We start from the raw sequence: 17473 nt of genomic DNA, 5'->3' as shown, positions 1-17473 counted from the left end.
AGGACAATTAGTTGCTGGCATATTTTGTGTATTTATTATTTTTAGTTTTTAAAAAATGCACTGCCTTTGGGTAGAAAAACTCTGAAAGCGTGAAAGCCAAAGACCACAAACCATTTACTGCTGAATTTTAAGCTAAAAAAAAAAAAAGGTAAGTAATCTGTTGTTCTAACAGAATAAAGCAGCAGTGTACTCTTCATTCTAGATGAGCAAGTGGCCAGACTATGTGCTTTATTCCTAATCAGTGGTAATCAGTCTTCCTATCATGAACCCAACTCTGTATAAGCTACACCATCTAGTAATAAGTGGGGATGTTAGAGCTCACGTGAATAAACTCAAAGCCAAAAATACTTAAATCCAGAAACACGCGCATTAGTACCATCTTCTGAGTTCAGAGCGAGAGGTCGGTATTTACCATCACCTACTGTGCAATACTGTGAAGAAATGAGAATCCAGAACTGAAAATGGTACTCTTCCTCTCCACTTAGCATTCTACACTCGCCATGTAGTTGTCTGAAACTGACATTTATAAAACATTTCAAATACAAACGTTGGAGATCTGTGCGTGCCAACTACTGTCGAATTATGCCCAGAGACATTTTCACAGTAGGTCTGAATTTTTCAGGTATCAGGTTTGAGCTACCCAGCAAAGAACAACTGTTCATTCACCTCAGACATGCCATCTCTTCTCCCTACACATACATGCTTGTGGATCTAGAGCGACAACTGAGGCGAGCAAAGATGGGGTGTTGGGAGGAGTGTGTACTATTATGACAAATGAAATAATTACACACATAAAGACAGTCTTCTAATTTATATTTTATTGCATTATGAAAATAATACATTTATTTGGCAAAGTAATCTAGGCTCCAAGTTGAGATAAAAGAAAATGCTGAAGAAAAGTGTACTGATTATTTTTAAAATGTGAAATATTAGATGTATTCTAACCAATACATACTAGCATTCTTACTAGGCCAATAATCCAATAAACCTAATTATAATAATTCCATATGAAATTACAAGTTTTTTTGCATTCATCCATTTTATGATTAGCACAAATCTCAAGAGAGAACTGAGCTTCATTTGATCAAAAACCAATATATTTAAGAAATTCCTGTTAAGAAGACATTTTGAAACACTATTCAAAATTTTTATTTCCTTTGGTTCTACAAGTTGCATTTTCATCCTTACCATGTTACATTTCTCATAATCAAACATCATAGCTTCAGATTCTGCCCCAAGTACCTTTTTAAGTAAACTAGTATATTACAGTTACATTATTTGAAAAGTTGCTGATTTTACAAATGCAAAAATGCATAAGTACATGCCTATCTACACCAGCAAAACAAAATACTCTGAACCTCCATACTTTAACAGGCCACACCTTCTGACCCAGGACTTCTGGGATGCCTTTCCAACCCAGAGGGTTTTAAAGCTCTGATGGGCAATTCCACTGCTCCAGCTGCACTTTTGAAAGGAATAGTTATAATAAACTCTTAAGTGAAATAAATTTACCTAATAATCAACATTTAAAATATGGCATTTTCCACTACTCATCTCTGTTTTCCAACATTTTCAAAATCAGAAAGATACCGTTTTTTTTTTTAAATGCACTTGGATAAATGCTTCATTTTCTTTTAAGGGAAAAGTGCTAAAAACATATTATATATATTCTCACTTTCATCAGCATTTCAAATCTTTTCACATGTTGGGTTCAGAGTCTAGAGTCTAACAGGTAAACAATCTGCTCAAGGCCAAACAGAAAATAGTATTTTAAATTACTGAGGTCTTAATTTTCCATTTAGATCTCATAATATGACTTTGCTGATGTGTTAAGAAAAATGTGCCTAAAATTAGCCTTTCAAAAATACACATCTCAATCAGTTACTATTAGAACTGACATTTTTTACGAAGCAAAGTCTGTGTAAGTGCACCTATGCATACTTGAGGAAATTTACTTCCCAACGGGCATCAATATCTTAAACCAGCTGAACAAGGTTTCCTGGTTTAACTACTAAAGTATTCCACCTACGCTAAAGAAAATATTCCATAAGCATTCTACAATTATCTGTATAAACAGCAACAAGTTTGATCTAAGATCAACATAAGAATATCTAATAAATATTAAAACTATTAAACTATAGATTAAAATGCAGATCTCTCATAGAGTTGAGTGATGGCATTTTGGTACATTCACCATTATTGTACTTTATTTAATAAAGAAATACATTTGCCCTTGCAAAAATAGTAATTGCAAGTTTACAAATAAAACCACAGACCTCAAAGTCATGATGCTAAACCTTCAACTAATATCCAACAAAAGTAAATCAATCAGTTTACAAATGGTCCATGGCACAATTAAAATAAAAATATCAAAAGGTCTCAGGATCTTAAAGAATAGGTTTATTGACAATAATTTCATAAATATTCTAAAGAAAACTTCAAAATTTCTAAACTTAAAATGTTTAAAATCTGTTCTCATTGGCAAAATATCCCTCAACAAAATAAAGAATAGGTCACTACAAATGAATGTCACATTTAAAATTTGCTTCATTTTAACATTTTTGCAAAAATTTTTAAAAAATTTACAACGTGTGATTCTTCCCTCTTGGATACAGTAAGTCAATATCCAGTTCTTATTTCAACTATAAGACATATTCACAAATACATCATCTAGCTGCTGTGAACCTGACAGTCAAGTCAGTCAGTAGTATAATACCCTACAGACAAATGGAGCCAGCTAATTTTGGTATTTTTAGTCATAGCAATTGAAGTAGTCAAAAATGCAAAACCTGTGGTCGCTGCCCAAATTACCCCAGAGCATACGATAACAGTGTCAGAAAATGTTTGCATCAGTTTTATAAGTTCATCTGTGTACTTCAGGTATCTGAAATTAAAAAAGGAATTCTTGTATATTTTGATAAAAATGTACTCGAATATTTTATAACATTAATATTTATTGCTTTATATGAATACTGTATTGAAAGCCCAAGCATTCAGTTTACACACAGAAATTATACAATTATATACCGTTTCACAAAGGCAGTGAACACATTACATTCTACAAAATCTACTTTACAGAAATTTAAAAATTCTAAATATCAAAAGGTACAGCTGAAGAAACAGGTATAAATTTGGCAGCCAGTAATTTAGACAGGGAAGTTGAAGCTTGCATGACTTTAAATGTGAATTTGAAAATATTGAGTTTAGAGTAATCATTGTGCTTTGTGTTGATCTGAAAAATATAACACTGGCTGTCGAAGAAGCATGTTCAAAAATATTTAATTCACTTCAAAATGTCATACAAATTATGGTGGCTTCTATGCACCTCTAAAGCTTCATCATTTAGCTCGGGTACATTACTAAAGTAATATATTAATTCTTCCAGTACAGTGGTGTTTCATCATATCACTGACATTTGCATACTCTAGAATAATTTAGAAAGAAATGTGTAATATTCACAATGTTCAGAAAAGCAAGCAAAAGGTAAAGGAACCTGTCCGGTCCTTCTGAGATGGTCTCATGTCAGCTTTAGAAGCATTCATTCTACAAAATAGTAAGCTAATGTGTGAACACAATTTCCAAGATAAAGCACATTTTCTCATAAATAATGAAGTCTTTTTCTCAGGCACCTCAGAAGTATACAAAAGAATTTTAGTTTGAACAGATGTCTTGGAATGTGTTTAACCTGGTATTTCAACAGACTTAAGATTTCCAGGGTTTCACAAGGGCCAGATTTTATTTGAATTTACTCAGAAGAGAAAGAAACTGTCTTCTGAAAGAGGTGAACTCAATCATTACCAATAGAAAAAGTATCCACTGTATTCATCTCTCATAGAAACAGAAAAATATAACATTTCCCCCCCTTAGAATAATATATATATATGTATGTGTATATATGACTTAAAGTTCCATTGTACACAAACAATAAAATCTGGAAACCAGCATGAAACCCTATAATTCACATGTTATAATGCTGAAACTATGACCAAAATATGAAAACTGCTACTAGTGCTGTCAGAAAAAAAGACAAGACAAAAAGCTTTCTTGTGTATGATGTATAAACTAAATGTGATAATCTCCAAAAAGTTTTCAAAATTATAATTATCTTCCAGTTTAAAAATTTTAATTCTAAATTAAAAAAAAAATCTATACACAAACCACTGATTTGACCAGACCCCCCCCACCCCCTCGCCCCCAAAAAAAGTCAGCGGTAAGCAGGACCCAGAGGAGCTGATAGTCACAGTTCTTACATGTACAACTCTTTCAGGATTTATCCCATAAAGTACTTTATTTTACAACCTGCTTCTCTTGTAAAACTAAAGGTCCACTTTATTACATAAAAGTTTTATACAGTGTAAAACCAGAACTGTATGTAAAATACTGCATCTAAATGTTTCTAAACAGTTAGTCTTGCTCCATTGGTTCATCTGTGACTTCTGTGGCTTCGTCATTTTCCATGGTTGATTCTGAGAGAATCTCCCCAGTTTTACTGGAATTGGATCCTACTAATTCTTCTGTTTCATGGCAATCGGAACCACTACTTACAGGGCCTGTATTTTCACTACCTTCAGAATGTAAATCTCTCTCAACTTGAGTCAGATCAGATTCCTCCATTTGATTATTTTCCTCAGAAGTCTCTTCATTCACAGTTAAGGCATCATCAGATTCTTTTTCTTGATTTTTTCTTTCTGGGATCATTTCTCTTGATGTCATAAAAGACTCTAAAAATAAGCAAATGTTGTTGTAGTTAAATTTACTTTTCAAAATACCTCCACAGTTAAGTTTGTTAAGTTTCATGAATTCTGATATTCTATAGTTCAAATCATATCCCCTGAAACTCAGCGGCAACTACATACAGGTGGGAGAAAAGCCCAACATCAGCATTATAAGGAGTTCCATTATGTTAAATTCTTTCACGCAAAAATGAAGTACAAGAATTTGAGGATCTCCTTACTCCACCCTTTTACAGATGGTCTCTAAATACCTTCTTCTTCCTCTTCATCCTCTTCTTCATCCTCTTCTGTACAGTGCTGCCTGGTACAACTACTTTCTTTGTCTTTATTCTGAGATGAAGACGGAGCTTCTGTTTCTTCTACCATATCTGAAGAAATTTCACTGGAGGATGTCTGACTGGCCATCTCTCTGACTTCACTTTCTTTGTCAAACCTGAGTCTTTTTACCTCATGCCCTTCAGCTTCCACAGCATCTTCATCTGGATGTTTGTTTTTTATAGGGCTCACTGAGGAACCTTCTGATTCTGATGTTGAAGAGTCACTGTAAATAATTTTTTAAAGTGTCCATTAATAAGATTGTTTCTTCAACTTCTACATTCTTATTTTTACAAAGGTCTAATAATGTCTTAACTGTATTTCAGTGTCCAAATTAAATTATAACATGTAGGAAAGAAAAACACAAGAGAATAATTTCTTTAAAGGTTTTTTTTTTCATTCTTTATTTTTTTAAGGGCTGCACCTTCGGCATATAGAAGTTCCCAGGCTAGGGGTCAAATCAGAGCTGCAGCTGCCGGCATATGCCACAGCCACAGTAATGCAGGATCCAAGGCACATCTGTAATGTACATCGCTGCTCATGCAACGCCAGATCCTTAACCCACTAAGTGAGGCTGGCAATCAAACTTGCATCCTCATGGATATTATTCAGGTTCTTAACCCACTGAGCCACACCGGGAACTCTGAGAATAATTTCAAGGAGACCTAAATTGTTTAATAAATAAATATTTCTCACTAGGAATGAGACAGTAAGTTACATGAGCTATCTGTTCAATTCTCCAGTAAGTTAACTGTCCTGTAATAAAACTACAAGTCTTCCATAGGGACATACTCTTTAATTCTCCTCACTCAATCTTCTTTACCTTAATGTGATGGAGAAAATTTAAGATGTGATATAAATAAAAAGGTATCCTTTGATGATCTACAGTGAAAAATGATTCAAAAAATTTACTCATTTACAAGTATCTTAAGTAACTTTCACAAACAAAATAATCTGTCATGACCACTTACTTAAGACCTATAAAAAGGATCTCTCCAAATTAGCTGTTTTTAAAAGCCCTTTCTCTACCGTCAGCATTTACTAATGCTGCAACTGAAGCCACAGCCCTTCTAAATTCCATTAAAACCTTTGCAAGCCCTTAAAACAACAGTAAATTGTAAATAATAATAGTGAGTGCTGAAAAAACATCAGTAAATGTCAATTTTCTATGAAAACTTTAAAAAAACATATAAATTGCATACAAACCTGTGATTTTTGTCCTCATTTTGCTTTAAGTTTGATTCTTTGCTGTCTGTGCTCTCAGGCAAGCCATTTGTTGTCATGGGGACTGACAAAGAAACCTTTGGTCGATTAAGTGGCCTCGGTGTCCCAGGCCCATTTATATTAGACCTGCAGTAAGAAAAATGAACATCATTTTCCCATTTTTGCAATGTCATCCCTCCCAGGATTTATTTGAACACATCACAGAAATACTTGCTGTAATTTTGAGTTTCAGAACCATGGGTTATCAAATTAACTAATTCTGTTTGGTATCCTATACGCTCCATAAAATACTCAAATTTTTTTAAAAGTATACTGATTTTCCTAATCAAAATTAAGAAACTGCAACTCTGAATAATAAAAATCAATAATCTCACCTGTCAGTGTAACTTGGTGAATTTCCAGGAAACATAACACCATTCATTCGATTTAAACTATTGGAATTGTTCTTCCTATGAAAAAAGAACAAATACTTTTATAGACAGTTTAGTTCTTTAATTCTGATAAGAATCATGGGCCTAAAAGATCTTTGGTAAGATCTCACTGTCACAGAACCAAATGAAAGACCTCTGAGAGAAATCACATAATTATGGGGTTATCTTACTATCTTCTTTAAAACATACAGGTATATTCTTCAAGAGTTTTAAAAACAAATTCACTGTTGTTCTGTGAAATCAGAGATACTTTAACCGTTAAACCAATGTTTCTCAATGGGAGGCAACACCCTCCTATAATCCCCCGTCCCTCACTCCTCATCCACAAGAGACATTTAGCAATGTCTAAAGACATTTTTTGGGGGAAGTGGGGGACACTACTGGCATTCACTGGAAGCCACGGACACTGCTAAACCTGTAATCCCAGAACATCCACTCATAATAAAATATCAGTGCCAAGGAGCATACCCTAAACTGCTATCTTAATTTACTATATAAATTGAAGACTGGAAATACTTTTACATCATGAAGAATGATGTCATCAAGTAGCTATTAAAAACCTATGAGTTATGCCCTGGAGAGGCATCTAGGATGGGATCCCAAGGTCCTGAATGTCATGACAATACATGAATCCAACAATGTTAAGACTGCAGTAAATCATGAACCTCTTTAATACAAATCTTTTCATTGCAAAAACATATAGGTAATGTCATTAATAATATTCTACCTAGGGGACTGGGTGGTAGGATTCCTAAGTACTTACAAATGTTATCATAATTACATATAAAATAAATGCAACCTATTTTTAAGACCAATATATTAGAAATTCTCTAATAATAAGAATATACTAGAAGAAGAAAAATCTTTATACTTACTCTGAAGAAGGATAAACACAGCTAACAACCATCACATTCTGGAATAACAAAAATTGGTGATTAGTATGAAGAAAAAATACAACATAAAGTTTAATAATTTGTTTTTTGTTTTTTTATGGCCACACCTGCAGCATACAGAAATTCCTGGGCCAGCAGTCGAATGGGAGCTGCAGCTGCTGGCCTATACCATAGCCACAGCAACACCAGATCAAAGCAGCATCCATAACATATGCCTCAGGTTATGGCAAGGCCAGATCCTTAACCCACTGAGGGAGGCCAGGGATTGAACCTACATCCTCAGGAACACTACTTGGGTTCTTAACACGTTGAGCCACATCAGGAACTCCCAATTATGTGTTTTTAATTTCTCAAAATCACCCTGGTATTAAGTTTCCATTTATTCTATTTTCACTAATAAACAGTTAAAAATTAAAACTTCTGGAGTTTCTGTCGTAGCACAGCAGAAACGAATCCAACTAAGAACCATGATGTTGCGGATTTGATCCCTGGCCTCGCTCATTGGGTTAAGGATTCGGCGTTGCCTGAACTGTGGTGTAAAGTCACAGATGAGGCTCAGATCCGAGCTGTGGCATAGGCCGGCAGGTGTAGCTCCAATTAGATCCCTAACCTGTGAACGCCCATATGCCGTTGGTGTGGCCCTAAAATGACAAAAGACCAAAGGAAAAAAAAAATTCTAACAACTAAACTACTACACAAAAACTAGAACAACAAAAGACTAAAATCTAATATTCTACTAAACTATGTTTTTTTTGTTTACTTTTATGGCCAGGCATATGGAAGTTCCCAGACCAGGGACTGAATCCAAGTCACAGCTGCAACCTATGCCACATTTGTGGCAATGCCAGATCTTTTAACCCACTGGGCCAAACTGGTGATCCAACCCAAGCCTCCACAGCAAACCAAGCCACTGTGCTACAGTGGGAACTTCTAAACTATGGCTTTTTTGGCCAGTCTCTCTCTCTTTTAAACTCTACTCCAGTTACTTTGGAGTCCTGACATTATATAGTATACGCAATAGAATGAAACCACGCTCTCTTATTTTAGATAGAATCAAACCGAATACTTAAGAAGTTGAAGTCTTCAGGGCTACTGCAAAGAATTTCCTTATAAAAGCAGTACCCAATCAAAAGCATGAGGTGTACAGTCATACACCACAAGGAAAGAGATTCAAACCTCTTTTAAAATAAAATCTTCCTGATAATAGCTTTCTTAAGGGTAGTCAATATTCATTCAAAGTCTGCTGAGCCCAAGTACATGCTTTACATTTCATTCTCCTCTCACAGACTTATAATCCACACTTTGTGGACAAGAAACGCCATGGTCACACAACTATGATTACTGTGACACTGCCTCTTCATCCAGAGATTGCCAAAGATTTAATTATTTAAAGTCTCTGAGCTGAAAATAAGTACTGAAGAATCATCTCAGTTTCCTGCCCTTTAGAATCTTATTAATAAATTGAACGTATAGAAGAAGCTCAACAAAACGTATCAATCCAAAATGAATACTGGACTGTACTTCAGGATCAGTCACCAAGGGAATTAGCAAAACTAAAGGTCCAATCTTGGTTCCCACAGGGCTCTTTCATTCACTCTTTACTCCAGACAAAATAATTTCTTGCTTTTCCTTCCCTCAACCACATGGATGTCTTTGTTTCTCAGATTGTTTCCTTGGTGCAGAATGCCCTTTTAACATCCCCTCACCTACCTAAAAACCTAATGTTTCCATCATTCTTAAACACGATCTGTATCTTTCTTAGTATCTATGCTTTGTATGAGTGATTTTCCAAATAACGTATCTCTGAACTCTAAAACTGAAGAAATTAATTCTGGGGATAAACAAATTTGCAAAACCCTCTATTATTAAAATAATAATTACAGAACTTCTCAGAACTGTTAATATGTTGAGGTATACTAGGAATTTCCAAGAGACAATAATCAACTGCTTTTCCCAAACTTAACTGATCTAAAATATTCCTTTGCCTCTCTCCTATTGAATCTTTCTCTAAAACTTAGAACACAATGTGGAAAACAACTTGGGAAATACTTCAGGTAGGCTGAAAAACCTATTTCAAGGAAATGTGCGTCTTGTCTGACTTGTCTGACTCCAGATGGAAGTAGCTTCCCTCATCCTTTGCACATTTTGAAACTGTTTCAGTTTCAATCAGGGTATTGCAAACAAAATGAAGTGGGGGACTACTAATGTTCCATATTCCTGAAGAATAGAGGTATGACTCAATATCCCTCAGGTACTGGGGAATTAGCCTTTAAAGAACTTAGCAGTTTGATCCTGCTTGTTTTGTATCAAATATAACTGAAACCTGAGTATCTACTGTGTTTTTCTGCTCTAGTTCTGCAGGGAAGCTGAGTGGAAGGCTCCTGGCCATCTGTTGCCTGTTTTGCCTATTTATCTCACAATACAAAGTTGTATTAAAATATTGGGGCAGCCGGTGCCTGAAACAGAACCTACTCAAAGTACTTTCCTGAAATCTATTATACACATTTTAATATAATTCCAATAATAAAATAAATACCTTTTCTACTCCTCTGAGAAATTTGTCTGTTCCTGTATAGTTTCTCCTTGGATCTGTTAGCAATTCACATAGTCGCTGAATAGTAAAAGGTATACTGCAAAAGAATATAATTTTATTGTTTGAGGTTATTAATTATCAAGGAAATTAGGAATAATATTACTCTTGCTATTTAAAGCTTTATACAGTCACCCCTGTGTTAAGCTACAAAAGAAAATGCTACATTACTTTAAAAAGACTGAATTTTCATTTGTTCTGTTATTATGAATGTCTCATGGGTGGAGATTCATTTCTGAAAACAATTAAGAATTCATTTGGTTCATAAAAGAAGTGGTTATGAATTTTATCACCAAAGCTGTTCTTGATATACTTGTCTATTAAAATAAAACAGAGTAGTTGAGAAACTCCTATTAAATCATTAAAGGATTTTTTGAGTCTAACAAACAAAAACGCTACAAATGAATGAATGGATGAGTGAGTTACTTAAAAACAGGCAAATCAATAAGCACACTAGTCCTCTTAAAAGAAACAATTTTCCCTCCCTTGCCTTAAAAAGCATTAAGAAAGAACATCCAAAGTTGAGAAAGCTACAAAACTATGAAAATATTAAAATTCTTAACTATGATAATTCAATTTTAAGTTTACAAGAGGAATCACAAATAATCAAATGAGTTTATTTACGAAAACTTTCCCACATATTCTTAGGCACACAAATAAAACTATAAATGTTTTGTTATCAGCTGACAAATGATACCAATGAAAATAGTTCTGTTTCATAGTTACAATTTTATATACAACCTACATGTTTCATCAAACTTAAAACACCTACAAATACACTCAGTATTTTGGTAAGTACCTTATTATTAACTTCACCAAATATTTCAACCATAACCACAATGAAACTTTCACTTGATCATAGCAAATATAAAACATAAAGTGGACCTAAAGTCATTTTATAAATAATGGTTTTATCTCATATATTAGCATGCCTTAGAATTACATTAACAGCAAACATGTGAGCAGAGATATGACAAATGCAGCTAAAAAGTAAACATAAGCTTAAGACTTCAGTATTTGCCACACAAATCTATTTCTTCTCCTTAAAAAGACAATTTAAAAGCCTCAAATTAATAGTTATCATTCACAAAGTTTTTGTTTTTGTTAATAAGTTTTATTGATAACACAAAACTCTCTCCCCCACAAAGAAAGGCAGCTAGTGATTAATAGCACAAGACTCAAACCCAGTTTCTCTAACTTCAAATCCCATGCCTTCTCTTCGACTACCCATGCATACATAAAAATCATGTGTTTATTTTCTAGCTGGACAAACAATGTTTAGTTCTCATATTCTTAGCAACAATTCCTAGGCACTCCCAGCTTTTAAAGTCATTTTACCAAGTGTCCAATAGATGGCACTAAAATGTTAGACAACTTCCCCTTTCCTCAAGTGAACAGCCTTAAAATTAACAGCATTCCTTGTAGATCAAGGTAACCATTGGAAACAACATAGTAATTCTGACAACTGCACTGAAGGTCTCTCCATAAAGTTTGTACTTCTTAGCCTTTATATAACCAGAAAGTCTACTATCAGCTAGAAGTATTTATACTCAATAGCAGACCTGTCAGAAGTGTAAATAACTACAAATAAAAAAAATTACAAAAATAAATGTTAATAAAATTATATATATGGTGCTATGGAAACAGAATAAAATGTATGCCAGGGTATGGAACATAAATGTGGGAAAACTTAATTTGAGGTGGGTCTTTAAAAGGAGGTATAAAAATAAACCAGATAAATCTAAAATGAATGTCGGGTACCACTATATGAAAGCTCTGCCTTCTGTTACTCTTTCACTACACATAAGCACACAAAGACACCTTATTCTAAGTCCTGAAAATGTTAACACTCTTCCCAATAAATATCACTAGCTAAATTAAGACACATGCTAAGAAGAAAAAAGAGAAAAAAAAATGTTACTAACACTCAATTAAAAATGTGAACCAGAATCCTGAAATGAGGAAGATGGAGGAAGATGTTCATTAGCAAAGGTGTACTATAAAATCATTTACTAGAAACGTATTTTAGGGAGTTTCCTTGTGGTGCAGTGGGTTAAGGATCCAGAAATGTCACTGCAGCAGCTTGGGCCAAAGTTGTGACGCAGGTTCAATCCCTGGCCCAGGAACTTCCACATGTTGTAGGCACGGACAAAAAAAGAAAAAAGGAGGAAAGAAATACCTTGGGTTATTCAAAATAAAATGCATTCAGTTTACTCTGAAAAATACTACCAAATCTATCATTTTCTTAGCCCACATAAAATGAAAACTAAGGAAATGAAAGAAAAACTTTTTAGGATACGACCAGCTTCCATTTTATTGTGCAAACCAAAAAAATGTACATCTATAATATCCAATAACACTTAAAAAAATTAAGTATTTCAAACTGTATTACTAAGAAATGCTACAGAATACAATCAACCAGTCTACTTTTAATGTCTACAAATTACATATTAGGTAGTGTAGTTTTAAAAACAAAAATACTGGCCAGTCCACTAGCAGACCTTGCTCAAGTGAATATATCTCTTCAAGTGTTCATGTCCTTTTCTGGAAGTCAAGGACTGTAAATGTGCACTTCTCATGTGATTATCATGAGCAATGACTATGGTGCCATACATATAAACCACTTAGGGTCTGAAATATTTTACAAGTGTTCAATAAATTTTAGTTCCTATCATCATCCGGATCCCATGTAGTATTTGTTGTAGACTGTGAAAAGGCAGAAACCCTCCAACGACCAGCTATAGCGCAATAATACAAAAAATGTTTTAAAAAATATTCTTTTTTATTCCAAAGAAAGTAACAAACCTGATCAAATAGGATCATACGTTTTACATGACTTACAGATCTGAATTTTTCTGCAATCTGGCCCCATCTACTGACTTAAAAAAAAAAATGAAATCTTGTATACCTAAACACTATGAGAATTCAAATACCAAGAAAGCTACTAAATATCAAAGAAAGAATCTAAGCAAAACCTGGAAATTTTAAACAATAACACTAAGCCCTAAAGGTAGAAATTTTTTTATACTGTATTTTAACCTAAGAAAGATTATAGTGACTACAATTTATATTTTGCTTTTAAGTTATCTTAATCTGTATAAATGTCTCATCATCAAGATGTATCAATTAAGGAGTTCCCATTGTGGTGCAGTGGAAACAAACCTGACTAGCATCCCTGAGGATGAGGGCTCAATCCCTGGCCTCGATCAGTGGGTTAAGGATATAGCATTGCTGTGAGCTGTGGTGTAGGTCAAAGACATGACTCAGATCCAGCATTGCTGTAACAGTAGTGTAGGCCAGCAGCTGCAGCTCCAATTTGACCCCTAGCCTGGGAACTTCCATATGTCACGGGTACAGCCCTAAAAAGAAAAAAGGAAAAAAAAAGATATGCCATATTTTTTTAGATACATACAAAAAAAGAGAAACGCACATTTCAGTCTTAGTATTAAAAAAAAAATCAGATAACCTATACTTTAAATCTACATTATATAAGGAGCATGACTCATAAAAATAAGATCAAAGAGGGAAAATACAGAGGCCATCAGAGTAAAAGACTAAGGAGATAACCATAAAATCAGGAGTTCCCTTTGTGGCTCAGCAGAAATGAGCCCGACTAGTATCCATAAGATGCAGCTTTGATCCCTGACCTCGCTCAGTGGGTTAAGAATCTGGCTGTGAGCTGTGGTGTAAGCTGGCAGCTGGAGCTCTGATTAGACCCCTAGCGTGGGAACTTCCATATGCCCCAGATGCAGCTGTAAAAAAAAAAAAAAAAAAAAAAAAAGACAGAAAAAAAAAAAAAAGGAGAGAGATAACCATAAAATCAGACATCCTATTAAAAAATGCTAATATAACAATTTACTTTTGTTTTATACATAAAGATGTAATTTTCCCAATGGCCATATTTATATTGTGCCTTGGTTGTTACAGAATTATTTGAGTACTACCTGAACCATTTAAGTGGAAACTAACTTAAATATCTCTTAAATATCAAAGGTTAAATGGGTTAAGTTTTTATTTACCCAAGTCCTAAAGAAGTCAGAAATCACCACACTTACTTAAAGCGACATCACCTTACTTAAAGCACATCATCTTACTTAAACATGCTGTTTCTGTATCAGGCTTTACTTAACATCTATATAAATATGCACATCATAAATATTAATATGAATATATTTTATACCTTATATCAAATGTTAGAAATTCTGAAATTTATCGAAAACAGCACTGTAAAATGGCAAGTATAAAAACTTAAGAAAATTTTTTCTTGAGGGAGTTCATGAGGGAGTTCCATCACAGTGGCTCAGCGGAAACAAATCTGACTAGTATCCATGAAGCTGCAGGTTTGATCCCCCCTGGCCTCACTCAGTGGGTTAAGGATCCGGCGCTGCTGTGAGCTGTGGTGTAGGTTACAGATGTGGCTAGTATCCTGAGTTGTCGTGGCTGTGGTGTAGGCCAGCAGCTAAAGCTCCAATTCAACCCCTAGGCTGGGAACCTCTACATGCCGAGGGCACGGCCCTAAAAAGATTAAAAAAAAAAAAAAATTAGGAAAATGAAAAATTAACTCCTTTAAGTAACCCTGAACTAGTATCTGCACTATTCCCCACACCAAAACAAATCTATAGCAACTGTCAAGTTTTAATCAAATTTATCATTTTCTGTAGCGCCTAAACTTTCCTCACATCAAATAAATGTCTTAAGAAAAAATATATTTCTGCTATTTCCTCTTTCAATTATAATATTTTATGGGAAAAAAAATCACATAAAACTCTATTTCTATTAGACAAGGCAAGGCAGGAAGTAGAGTAAGGAGGGAAGTTAACTAATTCTTATTCTGAACTAGTTATACTAAGAAAAGGAGTGACAAAAAAAAAATTTCACCTAATAGATTCAATATGCTCAACAAATACTCACACAAATAATTAACAAAAAATGAAAAACTCTTATTTTTCTGAACAGAGGAGTAGACACTCCAGCAAGCAATAAAACAGGTCACAGGAGTAAAAGAACAAAGTAACAAAAGGCTAGATAGAACCCCTCCTTCCATTCCTGAGTAATCTTATAATAAGATTGTAATAATATTGTAAAACATTACAAAATCAGAAAAGGAGTGAATGTTTTGAATCTACAAGTCTAGATTTACAAGTATTAAAAACTTTGCATAAGAACCTTTTAAAAAAGTATGAAGAGGCAAACTCTCAAGGGTAGAAACTTAAAACGTATCTGTGCACACACATATGTAAAACAATCATGAATGTTTTTAAGATTTAGGCAAAACACAATTATGTACATTAAAATAACTTTGGAGAAGAAATTCAATAATAGTCAGACTAACATGACAAAAGATAAGCACTCCTCAGTTACAAAATGACGACTTAGAGATGATGTAACAATTAAAGATTATTAGGTGTGAAATTGTTGTGCACTTTGCTTAAATCCTGTCATAAATACATAGCCATGACCTTTCAGTCAACTACTCACCATAAGTGAGACTTACTGCTTACTTTAGAGAGATCTTAGGTCTAACAGAGACTGTCAAAGGTGGAAGAAGACGTAAGCAATTAATTTAAATTCATTATTCTTCCATTTCATTACTTTAGAGGAAATGATCTTTCTAAACTACCAGGAATGTAAGTTATATTCTCTCTACCTCTCAAAATCTTTGTGTACCATTATAGGAATGAACTACTAGCTACAAGCAGTTTCTAAATTTATTCATGGTATCTTTGATAGGAAGAGGATTTTCATAAATGGCCCCAGTGTGAGTAAACCCATATTAATCCCATACAGAGGGCATAAGACGCTAACAAATGTCTTTTAATCGACCATTCATTGAAATTTTAAATTTTGTTGATTTTTAATTTTTGGTTTTTCTCACCTAAGAAACTTTAACTTCAGTTCTGGAGAGTAGCTATAATCCATTTTCTCCTATAAAATTTTAAAGTTCAAAAATAATTTTAAAAGGATAATATGACCAAAATTTTTTTAAAGACCTTTAAGCATTCAACTATGGACTTCTATCTACCATGCCCCATTAAACAAAATATAGATAGAGAAACATGCTTTTATTCCTTTCACTCACTCATTCAATATCTATTTGAGAGCTATGATGTTCAGGCATTCACTATTCTAGGCCTTGTAATGAAAAAGATAGTCACCCCTGGTATCCAAGATCAGGAAATCAAGCAAACAATCGATCAAGCAGATTAATCAAGTGAACTGACAATTTCCTCTTTATGAAGAGGGAATATTTATATACTAATAACACTAATTTTGGGAAATGGATAATCTTTTCATGCCAAAGTATTCTGAAGTATTTAATAGAGGTTCTACTAAATGAAAGCAAAAACAAAAACAATACGAACTTACCAATAAGAAAATCAGCAAAAGAAAAATGAAAAAAGATATAAAGCCACAATTCATCAAAGATATGGATGTTCAATTTCATTTGCAATCAAAGAGACACAAATTCACACACATACCCACAAAAATATTGAAGAAATAAACTATCTGCTTTTATATACACACAGAAGCATAAATAAACACATTCTGTAAGATCTATCTGGCAGTATTAATAGAAATTTTAAGTGTGCATACACTATGACCTATTAACTCCTTTTCTACAAATTAAAAAAAAAGCAACAATCTAGGAGTTCCCATCATGGCGCGCAGGGGAAACAAATTTCAACTAGGAACCATGAGGTTGCGGCCTTGCTCAGTGGATTAAGGATCCGGCACTGCCCTGAGCTGTGGAGGAGGTCGCAGATAGGGCTTGGATCTGGCTTTGCTACAGCTGTGGTATAGGCTGGCAGTTGTAGCTCTGATTGGATCCCTAGGCTGGGAACCTCCAGATGCCGCAAGTGCGGCCCTAAAAACCAAAAAAAAAAAAGCAACAATCTATACATATATTCAACATATGACATTCACCAACACAAAAAACTACGTACAAGGATGCGCACTTGTACGCACTTGCACTTGTAACAGCCAAACATCCACCACCAATGGGAACAGGGAAAACGAACTATATAATCTATTCATATAGTAGAAAATAATTCAAATACACAGAAGCTGTAAATATACTGATATAAAGATGAGTCAGGAGTTCCCAGCGTGGCGCAGTGGTGAACGAATCCGACTAGGAACCATGAGGTTGCGGGTTCGATCCCTGCCCTTGCTCAGTGGGTTAACAACCCGGCATTGCCGTGAGCTGCGTGCGGTGCAGGTTGCAGACTCGGCTCAGTTCCCGCGTTGCTGTGGCTCTGGCGTAGGCTGGTGGCTACAGCTCCGATT

At 34.4% G+C, this 17473-nt stretch overlaps 1 protein-coding gene across 2 annotated transcripts in view; it reads right to left on the bottom strand.

The window, feature by feature from the left end:
• Window positions 797-17473, bottom strand: part of PPP4R2 (protein phosphatase 4 regulatory subunit 2) — a 53300-nt gene continuing 36623 nt past the window's right edge. For both annotated transcript variants that reach the window (XM_021069219.1, XM_021069220.1), the window contains 6 exons: window positions 10133-10226; window positions 7579-7616; window positions 6647-6721; window positions 6255-6398; window positions 4985-5274; window positions 797-4721 (listed from right to left, as the gene is read on the bottom strand). In XM_021069219.1, the coding sequence (XP_020924878.1) occupies window positions 4405-4721; window positions 4985-5274; window positions 6255-6398; window positions 6647-6721; window positions 7579-7616; window positions 10133-10226 (958 nt within the window). In that variant the 3' untranslated portion in view covers window positions 797-4404. The remainder of the gene's footprint in view (window positions 4722-4984; window positions 5275-6254; window positions 6399-6646; window positions 6722-7578; window positions 7617-10132; window positions 10227-17473) is intronic.

This window comes from Sus scrofa, chromosome 13 (assembly GCF_000003025.6).
Source record: "Sus scrofa isolate TJ Tabasco breed Duroc chromosome 13, Sscrofa11.1, whole genome shotgun sequence".
Classification (NCBI taxonomy): domain Eukaryota; kingdom Metazoa; phylum Chordata; class Mammalia; order Artiodactyla; family Suidae; genus Sus; species Sus scrofa.
This window is presented reverse-complemented; position numbering and strand designations above follow the sequence as displayed.